Here is a 14,655-nt window from a genome sequence, read left to right as displayed (position 1 = left end):
TGTGGTTCTGAGACCTTGGTTCATTGCACTAGTGGCAGCTGGAGCTATCGAAAGGCTTGCAGGATTGGCGCTAGGAGTTTCCATGGAGCGCGACTGGGTTGTGTTGGTAGGGTTGCTAATCTCCATACTGTTGTAGACTGTTGCTTTGTCTGACTGAAATATTTGATGTCACCTTCCTACAAGATAAATTTGTGAGATGGAACTAAGAACTTACATCAGTGTAAACAAAAAAGTTTGTTGTCTTAAAATAAAATTTCAGAATAGCTTGCTTGTACAGTCTTTGATCAACTTGTTCCCTTAAAATTCTTTTCTCTGTGAAGTTAGCAGGAACAAACAGGCCTGTTGCATTAGCTCAAGCTAATGCTGTGCTCAATCGACTTGATCTAGTTTGTGAGGTGCGACTTTTCTCTCTTGGACTTGCATATCATTATCTTATTCCATTGATACTTCAGCACACAACAAGGCTGATCATGTATCGATCTTATTTGCTATTTATTGGTTGCAAAAAGCTGAACATAATATCCTGTTCTGAGTGGACAATTGTATTTAATACCTCTTTTTTTGGGATGATTGCAGACAGTTGGTGCTTCTGTTTTTGGCCTTCTTTTGTCCAAATACCATCCTGTGACCTGTTTAAAGATTGCTAGTGGTCTAATGATATGCAGTTTCCCTGTTCTGGTAAACCACATTTATCATCACTCCTAAAACTTGAATATGGTAGCCAGATGTAGCGTACTCACAATGCTATATGGTATTTCCAATTTCAGGTCATGTTGGGTCAACTAATCAATAGAGTTTCTTGCCATGCACTTGATTCCTCTAGAACTGCCACTGATGAATCTATTTGTGCTGATCTTTTAGATGTACGCAGGATAGGTGAGGAACTTTGATATGATTGGCTAGTTAGTTTTACTTTGGTGTATGGTCTAACAGTGTGTTTAACCTTCAGTTCCAAATAGCTTGAGGGCTATCAAACATGGATGGAATGAGTATAAGCAGCAAACAGTTCTACCTGCAAGTGCAGCTACCGTGTTCCTAAATTTCAATGTTGCACTTGCTCCAGGTGCCATAATGACTGCATTATTGATGCATCGTGGTAGGTTTCACTTCTCTGGTTTAAATCTATCCTACTATGTTAAAAGGCTCTCTACAAGACTATCTGTCAATTTTGAACAGGTACCAGTCCATCCATTGTTGGTGCTTTCAGTGGATTGTGCTCTATCATGGGCCTTGTTGCAACATTCATCTCCTCAAGCCTGGTGAAAAGAGTTGGAATTCTAAAGGTGTGACATCTACCTTGTTGGTTTTGATTCCGTAATTTCTTTCACGGTTCATGCAAACGGCTAATGTTATAACAGGCGGGAGCTGCTGGATTGATATTTCAAGCTTCACTCTTGTCAATCGCGCTCACAGTGTATTGGGCTGGTTCAATTTCGCAAACGACACCTCTACTTATATTCCTAGCATCCATTGTAAGACTGAAATGTTCACTTCATATCCCCCCTTTCAATAGAACTTAGTTGAATGCTACAGAGTAATCATATCTATTCCGTGTTAATCTGCAGGCATTGTCGCGGTTGGGGCACATGTCTTATGATGTTGTGGGGACTCAAATTGTCCAGACAGGTGTTCCTGCTTCAAAAGCAAATCTAATTGGAGGAATGGAGGTTTCAATTGCAAGCCTTGCGGAGCTAGTCATGCTTGCTATGGCTATAATTGCGAATGATGTCTCCCATTTCGGCTTCCTGGCGATCCTGTCTGTGTCATCAGTTGCTGGGGCAGCATGGATGTTCTGTCGGTGGTTAACAAATCCAACAGATGAGCAGAGGGAACTATTCATGGTTGATCCCCTTTATCAAGTTCAGGCAATGTAAGTACTGGTTTTTGTATCTTTGCTGTTACTTTATTAGGAAATCCGGGATCAGAAGTTTTTGAACTTCTAATTGACAAGGGATATTTGTATGTCTCTCAATCTTATTCTTTGGCAGGATATTTGCATCCCTGATTTCCAGTTTAGCTATTATCTAAATGGAAACTACTATTATTAATGTCCAGACATAAAATATTAATCACTCGTAACGTAATAAGATGTTACCTCACGTTTTGCAGATAGTGGATGAGGCAGGAAACAACCAGGAAAACTGCAGGCGCCTACTTGCTGGTGGTGCTTGTTGGATCTGCAATACCGTTACGATGATACTAAGATACAGTGTGACATTTAGGTTCAATACGGGATACACTTAGGGTAGAAGCATTTGCTCCTCGTGGCCTCAGCCATGCGCAGAATTCAATTTGTATACTCGTTCATCTCCTCACCTGTACAACACATATTTGATCTGTATAAGTGTTACTTGTTATAGCTGATGTAGAACAACATTAACAGCCATCGGTAGCACACAGTCAATGAAATCTAACCCCCTCACCTTTCCTCTGATGCTGCAAATGTGTAACTGTATCTTTTATTGGATCCACTGTCTTCTTTCTCCTGTCATCTTGGTTCCTTGTTAGGCATGTACATCCCTGAACCTCTTACACATAGACAGTACATCAAGCATAAGACATAATTAAAAAAAACTCTCGCCTGGATAGAGAAAGACTGTACTTCTAGTATTATATTAAGAAGAAATCAAAATATAGTTTTGATCGAGAAAATCTCTGAACCCTGGTCCCTATCATTAGCGGGCCGTCACTACTCACTCTACCATAGCCTAGCGGGAGGGTGGCACGCTCGTAACTCAAGAGCGGGTGGAGCACAGCGAGGGGATGTTTTTAACCAAGCCCAAAATTCGCTCCCATGAGGATCGAACCTGGAGGTGCTACTCGGAAGCCTTAACTATTACCTAGAAGCCTTTTCGCCATAAGACATAATTAAGATATAGTGTAATGCAGTAGGTGTGTCTAAAACATGTGTCTTACTATATTTATTGCACCAATCAGAGTGCTCAATAAATTCAATCCATTAATCAGTTATGTTTTCTATCTCGACTATAGAGCCAAGAGACGTGACTTTGTTAAGAGACGTGTCTTACGTTTCTTTACATTCATCCCTAGCTACAATCAAAGACACAGCTTAACACATCCAGTGTACATGCCCTTAAGTTGTTAATGTGAAGTCCAATGTTTTTGTATGAGTTGTTTCTTGTCACAGTTAGGGATGGCAATGGATGGAGCAAACATCCACCTATATTGACACCCATTACATCAAGAAACACTCGCACCCGTGATGTCTAATGGGTGCATGCATGTAACACACTGAATTTGGGGTATAAAATTTCTTTGCTAATATCCACCAAATTCAGGTGTTATTCTCTCACTTCTTTGCTTTCCTTCTCTTTTTCCTAATAATGGAGAATTATTTTGTTTTATATTAGCACGAACCTAGTGGAATGAGCCCTACAGGCGCCTTGGTTGTTGCATTCATGCCGTTGCACGGTGTTTCTAAGTGCAAAATATGTTTGAAACATGTTAGTTTATCCTATAAAAGCTCTCGGTAGATTTTCATATTTTTCAGAATATTTTCTATTTTCTGGAAACCAAAATCTATTTATCCGAGGTCCTTAAAAATGATTTTAGAAACTCTAAGTATGTTTTCTGAGTTCATTAGGTGCGAAAACATTTCTAGGAATTTTTCTGGAATTTTTGGAAGCATCAATAATATTTTGAGCACAAAATATGGATTTCTAGGATTTTCTGAATTTTATAAATGGTAAAATTCGAATTTGAACCTAATTTTCATCTCGTCCGAACCCCAGCTATATATATGCCTGGCTTCTCCTAGTCGAGCTCGTTCCAGAACATGAAACAGTTTCTCTAGATTTAATTCCCAACTCCCGAAATTACTCGCCGAAGTTCGGAAACGGTTTCAACTCCGGCGAGCAATTACTCCCGATCCGTGCATCATCTGCGGAATCCGAGGGTACCGCTGCGTTCGTCTCGTCGAGGACTTCACCATAGTGTGTCTGGTTTATCGATCGAACCTCCGAATCTCCGTCAATCGATGATTTGCTCTTCTGCTTCGGCGAGAGTCTTCTTCCCGTGAGAAACCTCCATTGTTGCAACTAGGGTTTCACTGTTTCTCCTTTTTCCCGTCCGTGCAGGCCTCTCTCTCCCTCCCCTAGTGGCAGTGCACCTCCCCCTTCCCCCAGCGCGGCCCCCTCTCCTCCCCCAACGGCGGCGACTGGCGACCGCGGGCGACCGCGCCACGCGGCCCTCCCTCCGCGTGCGCGCGCCGCGTGCGGTCGTGCAGCCGGCGGCCGCGGCTCGGCCCAGCCTTCCCCCCTGCGCGCGCAGCTCCCTCCCCCTCCTCTCTCTTCCATGGATGGGAGGAAGAAGATGAGGTGAGGAAGAAGATGGTAGTTTTGTAATTTAGTACGCATGACTTAGAGTCTATTATAAAACAGTGATACTTTTGCGTTTTAAACACGATTCGATCCATTCAAGTTACGTTAGATTCGTATTAAAATTATCCTCATGTTAGAAGTATTGTTCCCTACTATTGCATATTTTATTTAATTTATTTAAACATTTTCTTGACCGATGGCTACTAGGACGACATTTCAATTTTAAAATCTAATTTAGGAATTCGATTTGCGCATTTATAATTAGTCACCGACATGATTAACCTTAACTGAAATATTTCTTATTAATAATTGTTTAGTTTAATCATGTTGTCTATTTATTAATTTCTGCGTATCGTGTTGGCCCGCGCGCCGTACGCGTGCCGCAGTGCAGTTTCGGGCGCGTCGTCGTGTGTCGTTCACGAGTGTCGCACGTGTTGTTCACACACGTTATCGCACGCTGTTCACATGCGTTGTCGTGCGCCGTTCGCGTGTGTCGCACGCCTTGCCACACGCCGTTCGCGTGTATCGCGCGTTATCCGCGCGTGAAATTAAACCGTTCACTTATAATCACTCATGTCAGTTAATTAGTTATTCATTTAATCATCCACAATTAAAATAGTGAGTTAGCCAAAACTAAGTAATAGCTTTAAGTTATATTTGATAAATGTCAATTAAGATAATTATTTCCAATTAAATGTTTTAACTAGTACTTGTTTAGCGTAAACGCGATAACTTCTCGACCGTAGCTCCGACTGTCGCGTTTCTTTTCGTCACGTGACCATAGTAACGAGCTCTATTTTTGCATGTTTTATTATGTTTTTCTTTGAATGGTGTAATGTTCTTATATATATATGTTTGTTTGCTTGTGCATGTTCGTCTTCGCTTCGCGCTGCGATTAGATCGCAATCCGTTTCCGAGCTTCGAGGAATCGATGGTCGAGCATTGGCGACCAAGTGATCAACCTATTTGAGTTCTACAAGGTTGAAGGTCCTGATCATCTGTTTGGTGAAGGCAAGCACCCTCTAACCCATTATGTCCTACTTACTTATAATTCACTGTCCCGTATTACGTAATTGAAACCTAAGCATTGACTAGCTTTGTATTTACCTTGTCCTTGATTACCTTTTGGGTTATTTTGGTTAGCTTCATGCTATTGCTCTACTTTAATAAACGAACATGATGCGAATATCTATGATACGATGATGTTATCTAGATTATGATGATGATTTGTGATACTTTAGGGGACTCAGGCTGTTTCCTGAGTACCTCTGCGTAAGGACCTATTCATTGAGAGACCACCCGGGATAACAGTACAACCATGAGGGTGGAATGAGACGCCCTTAGCTGATTAATTAGATGAACTTGGGGGTATAGTTGACTTTGCCGAAGGGCCGTCAATGAGGCCGGGGCATTGTGCTTGCTCTGCTAAGGGTGGTGCCGATGTTCATTCGATTTGGTTTTGTTAGTCACCCAGCTTAGGGAGGAGTACTGTGTTTATACGACTGGCGAAACCTAACGAGCAACTACACACCAGGGGAATCTTTGTAAATGCTACGTAGTGATACCCTACCAGGCCACCTAGCTAGTGGTCAATGGGGAGTAGCGCTCTCCGGGCATAAAGGGAATCACAGCTCGTGAGTAAAGTGTGCAACCTTTGCAGGGGAAAGAAACTGATATATCAGTCGTGCTCACGGTTAAGAGCGGTCTTGGGATCCTCTTTTATTAGAGATACAGATGGTTCAAGATGCAATGATTCTATTAATGGTTTCTAGTTCGATGATGATAATGATGTTCCTCGATGAGGAAATGATTCACAAGTTAATTATTGCTAAAACTTGGCTTCTACTAATAATAAATAACTGAAAAAACTAAAAGCAACTGCTTTGACCCTAACCCCACATAAAGCTAGTCCACCTCAGCTAAACGAGACATTTGCTGAGTACGTTGATGTGTACTCACCTTGCTTTCACAAAACACGAGGTTGCTTTGGCGCAACCTATGCTCAGGTATAGGAGAAGGCATCGAGGCGGATCTCTAGGAGTTCTAGGACGTCGATGAGTTCGAGGGTTAGGCTAGCGACCTCCCTCAGTCAGCTGCCTGTGGTGAGTTTATTTACGTTGGCTACGTTTCTATTATGTGCACTTTGATTCATATTATGTAAATGACTCTAGTCTATAGTATTATTACTTACTCTTTATTGTTATTCGAAGCATTGTGCTACGACGAGTCATTTATGTAATCGTTGTGTACGTGAATTTCTGATCCTGGCACGTACGCGTTTCGCATTCAGTTTAACTTCCAAAACTGGGTGTGACAGTGCATTTTCACACCCACACCTAGGGCCGTTGGGTCTCGGGCATCCATTGGGTACCGACATTTACAAATATTCCAATCTTAGAAAGGTAGCACCACACATCATACTACAAATAAAATGTAAAAACATATATAGATTATATAGGTGTAGTCAATTTATCAACATGTAGCATGTAATATGTTGACAATTCACATGATAGCATTGTTTTAAACTCAATTTAGTCACATAATAGTGTTGTATGAGGCTTAATGATAGACCAAATCAAACTTCTAATATCTCAAATTAGCAATGGTGAAACCACACTTAATAAAACAATAATTACTATATGTTCAAATAGCTGATGAGCATCAAAATAAATAGAAACAAGGTTCAAACACAATAGAGTTCTAAACTCTAGTGAGATGGGACAAATTCAATCCCTCAAAAATTAAGAATTAGGACAATATATTACCACCTTTGTTCTCGAATATTTGTCGCTCATTAGTTAATTTTTGAACTAAAAAACGGAGGGAGTATTATTTATGAAGCCCATTGGGCACCCGTGGGTGGAAATATACACCCGCACCCACACCGTGGGTCTAATTGGACACCCGTATCCACATCCCATGGGCCTAATTTGACACCCACACCTAATGGGTGTGAACCCATGGGCACCCGCACCCATGGGTCTAACTACAATCCCTAGTCACGATGGTGTTGTGGTGTAGTTGGTTATCACGGTAGTCTTATGCTATCTCTAACAGATACCTCAAATGGCTTTGTATGTGTATTTTCTACGCCCACATTCAACTATTCATCCTTACATCAGAGCCCAGATGAGGATGTGGAAAATGAGCGCTCAACTTTCTAGAAACCTGTTGTGGTTCAGGGAACCAGGGGACAATAGAATGTGTTCAGAAGGGGATGCTAGCGTCGACTCACTCCGAATGATGAATTCAGGGATTCAAACAGAGGGTTTATAGTGGTTCAGGCTTTCCCCCTAGTTCAGTGTTGTGACGGAACCTCCCAAGGTATTAGGCCCACCTACAGATGTCCTTGTTCTAAGGACCTCAGACCATCATGCAGGTGTGCATAATCACTCGACAAGTTCGGTTGTCTGTATCTTCATCATATCGCCCAAGAGCGCTTCACCCATCACGCAGACATTACACACATAATCGGAGTAAAGAATAAGCGAAAAGGATTACAATAACATAATTTACATACGTATAAAATATAGAGAGAGTATTTATTACATATCGGGTGTTCGAGTGCAGCACTTAATATTACATAACTGGGAGGCAAAACATCCTCCCGCCAACAAGTTTACTGATTTTCCTCCTGCTTAGGCACCACCTTTGAGCAGAAACAACAAAACTCGGTTGTTTCATCACCTACAACAACATGGGTTTGAAAACCCTGAGTACGGAGTGTACTTTCGCAAGTCTTACCCGATAAAGGAAAAAGACTTCTCAAGGACATGCTTACTTTTGGGAGTCAAGGTAAAGTTGATCAAGAATCAAAGACTTTGTTTGCAGAAAAGCATACTAACAGTGGACCTTAAAATCCATTTTTTATTAGCAGGTTAAGTAATTACCTGTATCTAGAGTTCTTTCTATCCTAGGTCAAACACTTGGCCTACACTAGCCATCTTTTATCACCCCTTGAGTTCACTTGATTGCTACGTGTAAGTCAGTGACCAAGTCTTCATGTCCGAGAGGTAACAACGATCCGAATCGATTAATAACCAGCTGGGGATCTCCAACCACACAACATATGTAGCACTTACCCTTGAATATGTCAACTCGCCATCGGGTTTCTCAAGACCAGAATGGGTTCACGCCAACCGAGAGCACAGATACACCACCGTCCAGCCTCTTGCCATAGAGGGTACACGCTACTCTCGCCATCTCTCCACTCCCATTGCGTGGTGGCCTTTCTGGTATTGGTTCGACTGAGGCAAAGCTTACCCGTGATGAGGCATATGGCCAGTTAAAAGGTCCTCGATCAGCAGGCCTACATCGGCTCAGTCCTTAAGCGACTCAGACGGAGACACTACACCGAGACTTCCTTCTCGTGTAAATCACCTGCCCGGTCTCGTCTTTATCATTTACAACCCAAAGTTTGGTACCTGACAGAGGTACATCTTTTTAGATGTTGAACCCATCATGGCCATGATGGATCCACCACCACAAATCTTTTCGTTGTAAAAATTCCCATCCCTTATGAAGCATCACTTTTTGTTTAAAACAAAACATTTTGTTTTCTAAGGCAAAGCTAAGCATCAGAAAACTTTAAGCAAATCAGGTAACAAGGAATGGTAATCAATGCCAAGGAAGGAAATGCATCAATTGTTTAACACACAACTCCTATCACCTAATGCACCATCTCAAGTGATAAAGAGTTTAAAACAACAAAGAAAGGGGTAAATGCACCGGGGCTTGCCTTGTGTTGCAGGAGGTTCGGGGTCTGTCCCACAGATGTCAAAATAGGAGTTGTTCTCAACCGGGGGATTCTCAGCTTGCGGGACAACTTCTTCTTCGACTACAACTTCTTCTTCGCTTTCTATACATAACAATACATATACATGAATGCTTATGTGATGCTATGAATATGCAGGTATATAATAGAAACATACTAGGTTGTATCTTGAATACAACTTTCCTTCATTGTACACACAAGTCACTAGGGTTTCCTGAGTTAGTATTCTATCAGTACTAGGCAATTAAACCCTAGGAAGCTAGTGTATTGGGTTTGGGACCAAACAATGTCCAAATCATTTCAAACTCCACCCAAGGGCTTTAATCATCAAACTAAGCTTACCCAAAAATTTTTACCATTTTTGGAGTTACTAAATTATTTCTAAAATTCTAAAAGGCTAGGTTTAGGCATCTTTAAATACTAAACAAATCCAGGTTTGGATTAAAAATCTTGGAACTATTTTTATTAAATACTAGAGGATTTTAGAAGTCTAATAAAATTGGTCTCATACTTTTCCATTTTTAGTATTTGTTACAAATTTCTAAGTCTGGCAGAAAAAAAGGAAAACTATGAATAGTACTGAGCCGAATTCAGCCCAGAAGACCTAAGCCTACACAGAAATCAGGCGCACCCACTTATACTATTCACATGTGTCACTTACACTCACATATAAGCCCTTTTTTGTTCTACTTATGACCGTGAGTCCCCGACAAGCGCCGCGTCGAACACCAGGCTACCGCGACCGAAGCTCACCACCGGCAGCCCTTTCCCGAGGCGACGAGCACCCCGACCTCCTCCCCGGGCCTAAACGACCACTATCCCACAACTGATTGGATTATCATGGCCTACGGTCTATGTTACTTGATTTGTGGTGGACTCCGAGGTTCGCTGGGCTTGGTCCCGAAGCTGCGACGCGGTAGAACTCAATCGATGGGCACGACAAGCATTAGGGACTCACCAGAGGTGTGGTACACGCGCAAATTTGGACGGAGTGGGCGTGGGAGAGTGGGTCGACGTGCAAGGTGTCCTTGGCGATGTTCCCAGCGACGAGGTGATGTTCTAGGAGTTCAGTGACAGTAGTATGCAATTGGCCGACATGGTAAGCAACTAAAGGTTAAAGGCACATCGAAACAGGGATTGGACGGGCACGGACTAACCCGAGGAAGTCTGGCCACGATCGGGTTCTTCACGACGGTAATGATGACCGCACCCAGGGAACTCTGGTGATCTCGGTCAATGGTGGACAAAAAGGGGTGGTTAGTGAGCCGTTAGCTGTGTAACTGGGAGGCGAAGATCAGTGCACAGTCAATTTGGACGACGGGGGTAAGGACACGACGAATTTATAGGTCCGATGACACATGGTGAAGGTACAGGCGATAAGCTTCACCGGACCTCGCTGGCTTTCACCGGTGACATCGAGCGTGGTTCTTTTCTAGGAACCAGACACGTCTCGCCACGACCGTGATACAGTTACTTCGACGATGTCGTGGACCAATGGAGGAAAGCTGTGCCGGCGGTCAGGTATGGTTGCAAGGGCCAGTTGCCGCGTGGCGGCCTGGGTGTTCACGCGCCACGACGGCGATCTTACCCTGTCCGTAAATATCACGGCGAAGAGACGTCCGTCGAGCACCCATCCGGAACGCTGCGCGAATCACAGCGCTGATCAACAGTGGTGGCGAGGTGCTCTGCATCTGAGATATTTCAGTCACTGTACCATCGCAATTAGGTTTAGTCTGTCTGACCGAGCAACTTGCAGGGCCTCATTCTCTAATTTTCGTGTGACAACCCACTAGCCTGCCTGTATCAAAATTGTTGTCCAATGTACCAGCTGTAATTTTGTTATAAAGACCTTGATCAAACATCCACGGAATCCCCCGCAAATCGATCTCAAAGTTCATCCAAGTTCACTGATAGTCAAGATTCAGTCTTAAGGTTAACTGATAGTCCAACTTCATGTCTATTTTTATCCAACTTCTATACCGTTCTTGGGCTAGATCATTTAATCAAACTTTAACTACTAACATATCTCTACAAGTTTATTGCAATGACTTGGGGCAAAATCTTCATGGATTAAGAGATACAAGGGCATAAACTTGACTTAATCACACTGATTTCAGAGTTAACCACATAGGTGCTATTGGGACTTTTTGCAAATAACTCCAATTTGTTCCACAATACTTGAAAATCTTCCAATGTAAAAGTTGCTTGGTTTGTGATATTCTACCACTTTGATATAGACACTTTGGTCCAAAAGTGCCTAGAAATCAAAATCACCATATAGGGCACAAATTAGGGTTTCTAGGGTTCTCATTAGGGTTTTGAGTGCTCTAGGGTTTGTGTGCCACTCAAATCCATCAAATTTAGTCTCTTATGAACATTTCCAATAACTTTTGAGGTAATACTCAATTTGGCCTCACACACACACCCATATACCTCAATCCCATGGTTAAGTACCCTACTCTAGGGTTAAGAAACACTTCAAGTCACCACATCACACTTGTTTTGAAGTTTTAGCCTAGTGGATGCATTCTAGGTGTAACAAACATAATGAAATGTCAATGCATATGATGTCATGCTCAAGTTTTAGTTCTTATAACACCAGGGGTGTTACAAGTGTAGTGTTGATCGTAGTATTACTCTGAGAGACGTATTACATATGTTGTGTGTGTGTGGGAAGGAGGGGGTCCTGCCCTTTTATAGCTCAAGGGTAGAACCTTAAAGTGGGGACTTGTTTCCTACTAGTAAGTGATACACCAAGCCCAGGTGGGGTTGGCCGAGGCCCAACAAATTAGGGTTGCCCGGAGCCCAACAGTTCATTAAGCACACCCAACTCAGGGAAAGGCCCAATCGCCCCAAAAGACTAGTCTAATGGGGGAAGGGTGGCTCTCCCTTTTAAAGTGGCTTCCTCCTCCCAAGTTAAGCGAGGTGGGATAATTCTGAGGCTCACACGGTCGCCGTTTGACTACAATTGGGCTAACTGGGCCAATTGCGTCTTTGCCAACGGGTAATAGTGGAGGATGTCCTCATCATTCCCACCTTCTTAAAATGGGCCCTAGCTCTGATACCAGATGATACACCCAGCCCAGGTGGGGTTGGCCGAGGACCAACAAATTAGGGTTGCCCGGAGCCCAACAGTTCATTAAGCACACCCAACTCAGGGAAAGGCCCAATCGCCCCAAAAGACTAGTCCAATGGGGGAAGGGTTGCTCTCCCTTTTAAAGTGGCTTCCTCCTCCCAAGTTAAGCGAGGTGGGATAATTCTGAGGCTCACACGGTCGCCGTCCGACTACAATTGGGTCAACTGGGCCAATTGCGTCTTTGCCAACGAGTAATAGTGGAGGATGTCCTCATCAGTATGGGTATGATCTGTTGTAGTGTTGTCTTTGGTAATTTTGCTGATGTAGCATTCGTGACGTCGTCTCTAGGATCGTGTATAGTTGTTTGCTAGGCATAGCGTACTGTCTTATCCGTTCGGTATATGGGTCCATGTAGCAAGTCCGACGTTGAGGTTCCCATAGTGACATCAGGCGTGCCCACAGGAGACAGTCAGGGCATGTCTTTGGTCATGCGCGGCGCGACCTTGCCTTTTGTCAGAAACCTTGTGTCATTCTCTTAGCGTGCGTATGGGTACACTCGATATGGTGTATTGTTCTGTCCTGCCCAGTATGCGGGTTACTGTGGAGACTCTGATGCTTAGGTTCACCTCGACTGGGTTTGACCGGTCCCACAAGGCATAGATTGTATACGATGGCATAATGTCACATGATAGATACTTCCCGGCATCCCTTCGGTATACCATGCCGCTAGACTTAGTTTGGTGACTATGCATCGTGTCGTGGCTGACGTGGATCAACAATATCTGATTGGGACCCCTGCTTGCTGATTTGTTTGATAGAGACTTGGTCGGCACCTCCACCTCGTAGAGTTGTTTGGCAGGGACTTGGTCGTTCGCTCCACCTTGCAGGGTTGCTCGGTAGGGACTTGGTTGTCCACTCCATCTCGCATGGTTGATTGGTAGGGACTTGGTCATCCGCTCTGCCTCACAGGGTTGCACGACAAGGACTTGGTCGTCCGCTCTGCCTCATAGTGCCACTCGTCTAGGACTTGGTTGGGGACTCCACCATTTTGAGTTGCTCGGCAGTGACCTGATTGGCAAGTGGGCCATCGAGAGTCTTGGGCTTACTTTGGGCACCCAATTCCTGGGAACCCGATAGCAGCCCTGAGCCTTCATGTAACTTATTGGAGTTGGGTGGAGGCTTTCATTGGGACCTAAGTATTAGATGAGTGCAAGCGCATCTGCTAGATGTAGCCCTAGAGCCCCCCTCGAATAATCCATGAGTATTGTTTGGGGGTTTATTCGGTATATTCGCAGTTTTGGGACGGACCCTCCTTGCGATTGTTTCCATGGTTCTCGGCTCTTGTTGAGGACCAAATTCCCGGGTGTGTGCAAGCGCATCTGCTAGATGTAGCCCCCGAGTAATCCATGAGGATTTCCTGGGGGTTTATTAGGTATAATTGCAGTTTTGGGACGGACCCTTCTTGCGATGGTTGCCATGGCTCTGGGCTCGTGCTGAGCGTACGTCCATTCAATGCCGAAGCCGGGCATAGCTTCAGGGATAGACCCTTGAGTTGGTCTCCTTCGGGCGCTTGATCCTTGTTATGCATGTATCCCCCCTTGGAAGGCTTTTTTGAGGTCCTTTTGAGGGGAGGGTCCTCCTCCTCCAACCTAGTCAATGTGGGGAAGGAAGCCGTTGAAGTACAAACGGGTTATCCATGTGAGATCCAACCACCCTCCGGCAGGGAACGATTTTGGCGAGTGGTCCCACTGGGGGGCTCGACCCTCTGGGGGCATCTCATTAAGTCCTTCCTTATTCGACCTTGTATCAACCATTTGATTGATTTGACCAATCATAGGGGGCATGTGGCCACCTCATCGACTGGGTTATCACAGGGGAATGCGAGGTACGACCTTGTACATGATTACGAGCAAATGACCATTGTGCCGATCACCTCACTTGAGGCTCGCTGGGAGCTTGCTTGTACCACCCCTTGCTCTACGTGGTCATGGTAATTTTTGTTTTTACCTGGTTGGCGTAAGTCAGTTGTGGCTGAGGCTGCAGTGCGGTGAAAGAGGGGCATCATGACATTGCTCGGCATGGGTGGACGATGGGGTAGGAAACAGTGATGCCTAAGAGGGGGGTGAATTAGGACTTCTAAAAACTTCTTTCTAAACTATGCCATAAATAAATCCCTAGAACAAAACCTATGCAAATAAGCAATCTAGAATGTGCAAACTAGGTTTTGACTAAGTGTTGCTATCTACACCGCAAAACCTCTAAGTTCCAGTCCTAAATATTATAACTAGAAAAGAGAGATTTAAACTTAAGTACCCAATGTAAATGCGGAAGGTAAAGAGCAAGGGTAGAGACGCAAACTCCCGTGAACGACGCCATCATTTTTTTTGAGGTATCTAGAATCAAGCAAGGTCTTGAATAATCATCGTTGGTGCCCCTACGCAAAGGTTAGCCCAAGTGAGGGCCAA

The 14,655-nt window shown here is 43.9% G+C and overlaps 1 protein-coding gene across 1 annotated transcript; it reads left to right on the top strand.

The window, feature by feature from the left end:
* The first annotated feature begins 603 nt into the window (after window positions 1-603).
* Window positions 604-2,440, top strand: LOC100381783 (Solute carrier family 40 member 3 chloroplastic). Its single transcript, NM_001174582.1, has 5 exons — window positions 604-876; window positions 950-1,096; window positions 1,177-1,283; window positions 1,359-1,472; window positions 1,566-2,440. Exons 1-5 carry the CDS (start codon window positions 771-773, stop codon window positions 1,872-1,874), a joined length of 783 nt encoding a protein of 260 aa, NP_001168053.1. The 5' UTR covers window positions 604-770; the 3' UTR covers window positions 1,875-2,440.
* The last annotated feature ends 12,215 nt before the right edge of the window (window positions 2,441-14,655 follow it).

Source organism: Zea mays, chromosome 1, assembly GCF_902167145.1.
Source record: "Zea mays cultivar B73 chromosome 1, Zm-B73-REFERENCE-NAM-5.0, whole genome shotgun sequence".
NCBI lineage: Eukaryota > Viridiplantae > Streptophyta > Magnoliopsida > Poales > Poaceae > Zea > Zea mays.
This window is presented reverse-complemented; position numbering and strand designations above follow the sequence as displayed.

Coding starts and splice junctions, on each gene's coding strand:
- LOC100381783 (NM_001174582.1), top strand. CDS start 771: ATGTTGGGTCAACTAATCAATAGAGTTTCTTGCCATGCACTTGATTCC. Junction 877..949: donor TTTAGATGTACGCAGGATAG/GTGAGGAACTTT, acceptor TTTAACCTTCAG/TTCCAAATAGCTTGAGGGCT. Junction 1,097..1,176: donor TGCATTATTGATGCATCGTG/GTAGGTTTCACT, acceptor AATTTTGAACAG/GTACCAGTCCATCCATTGTT.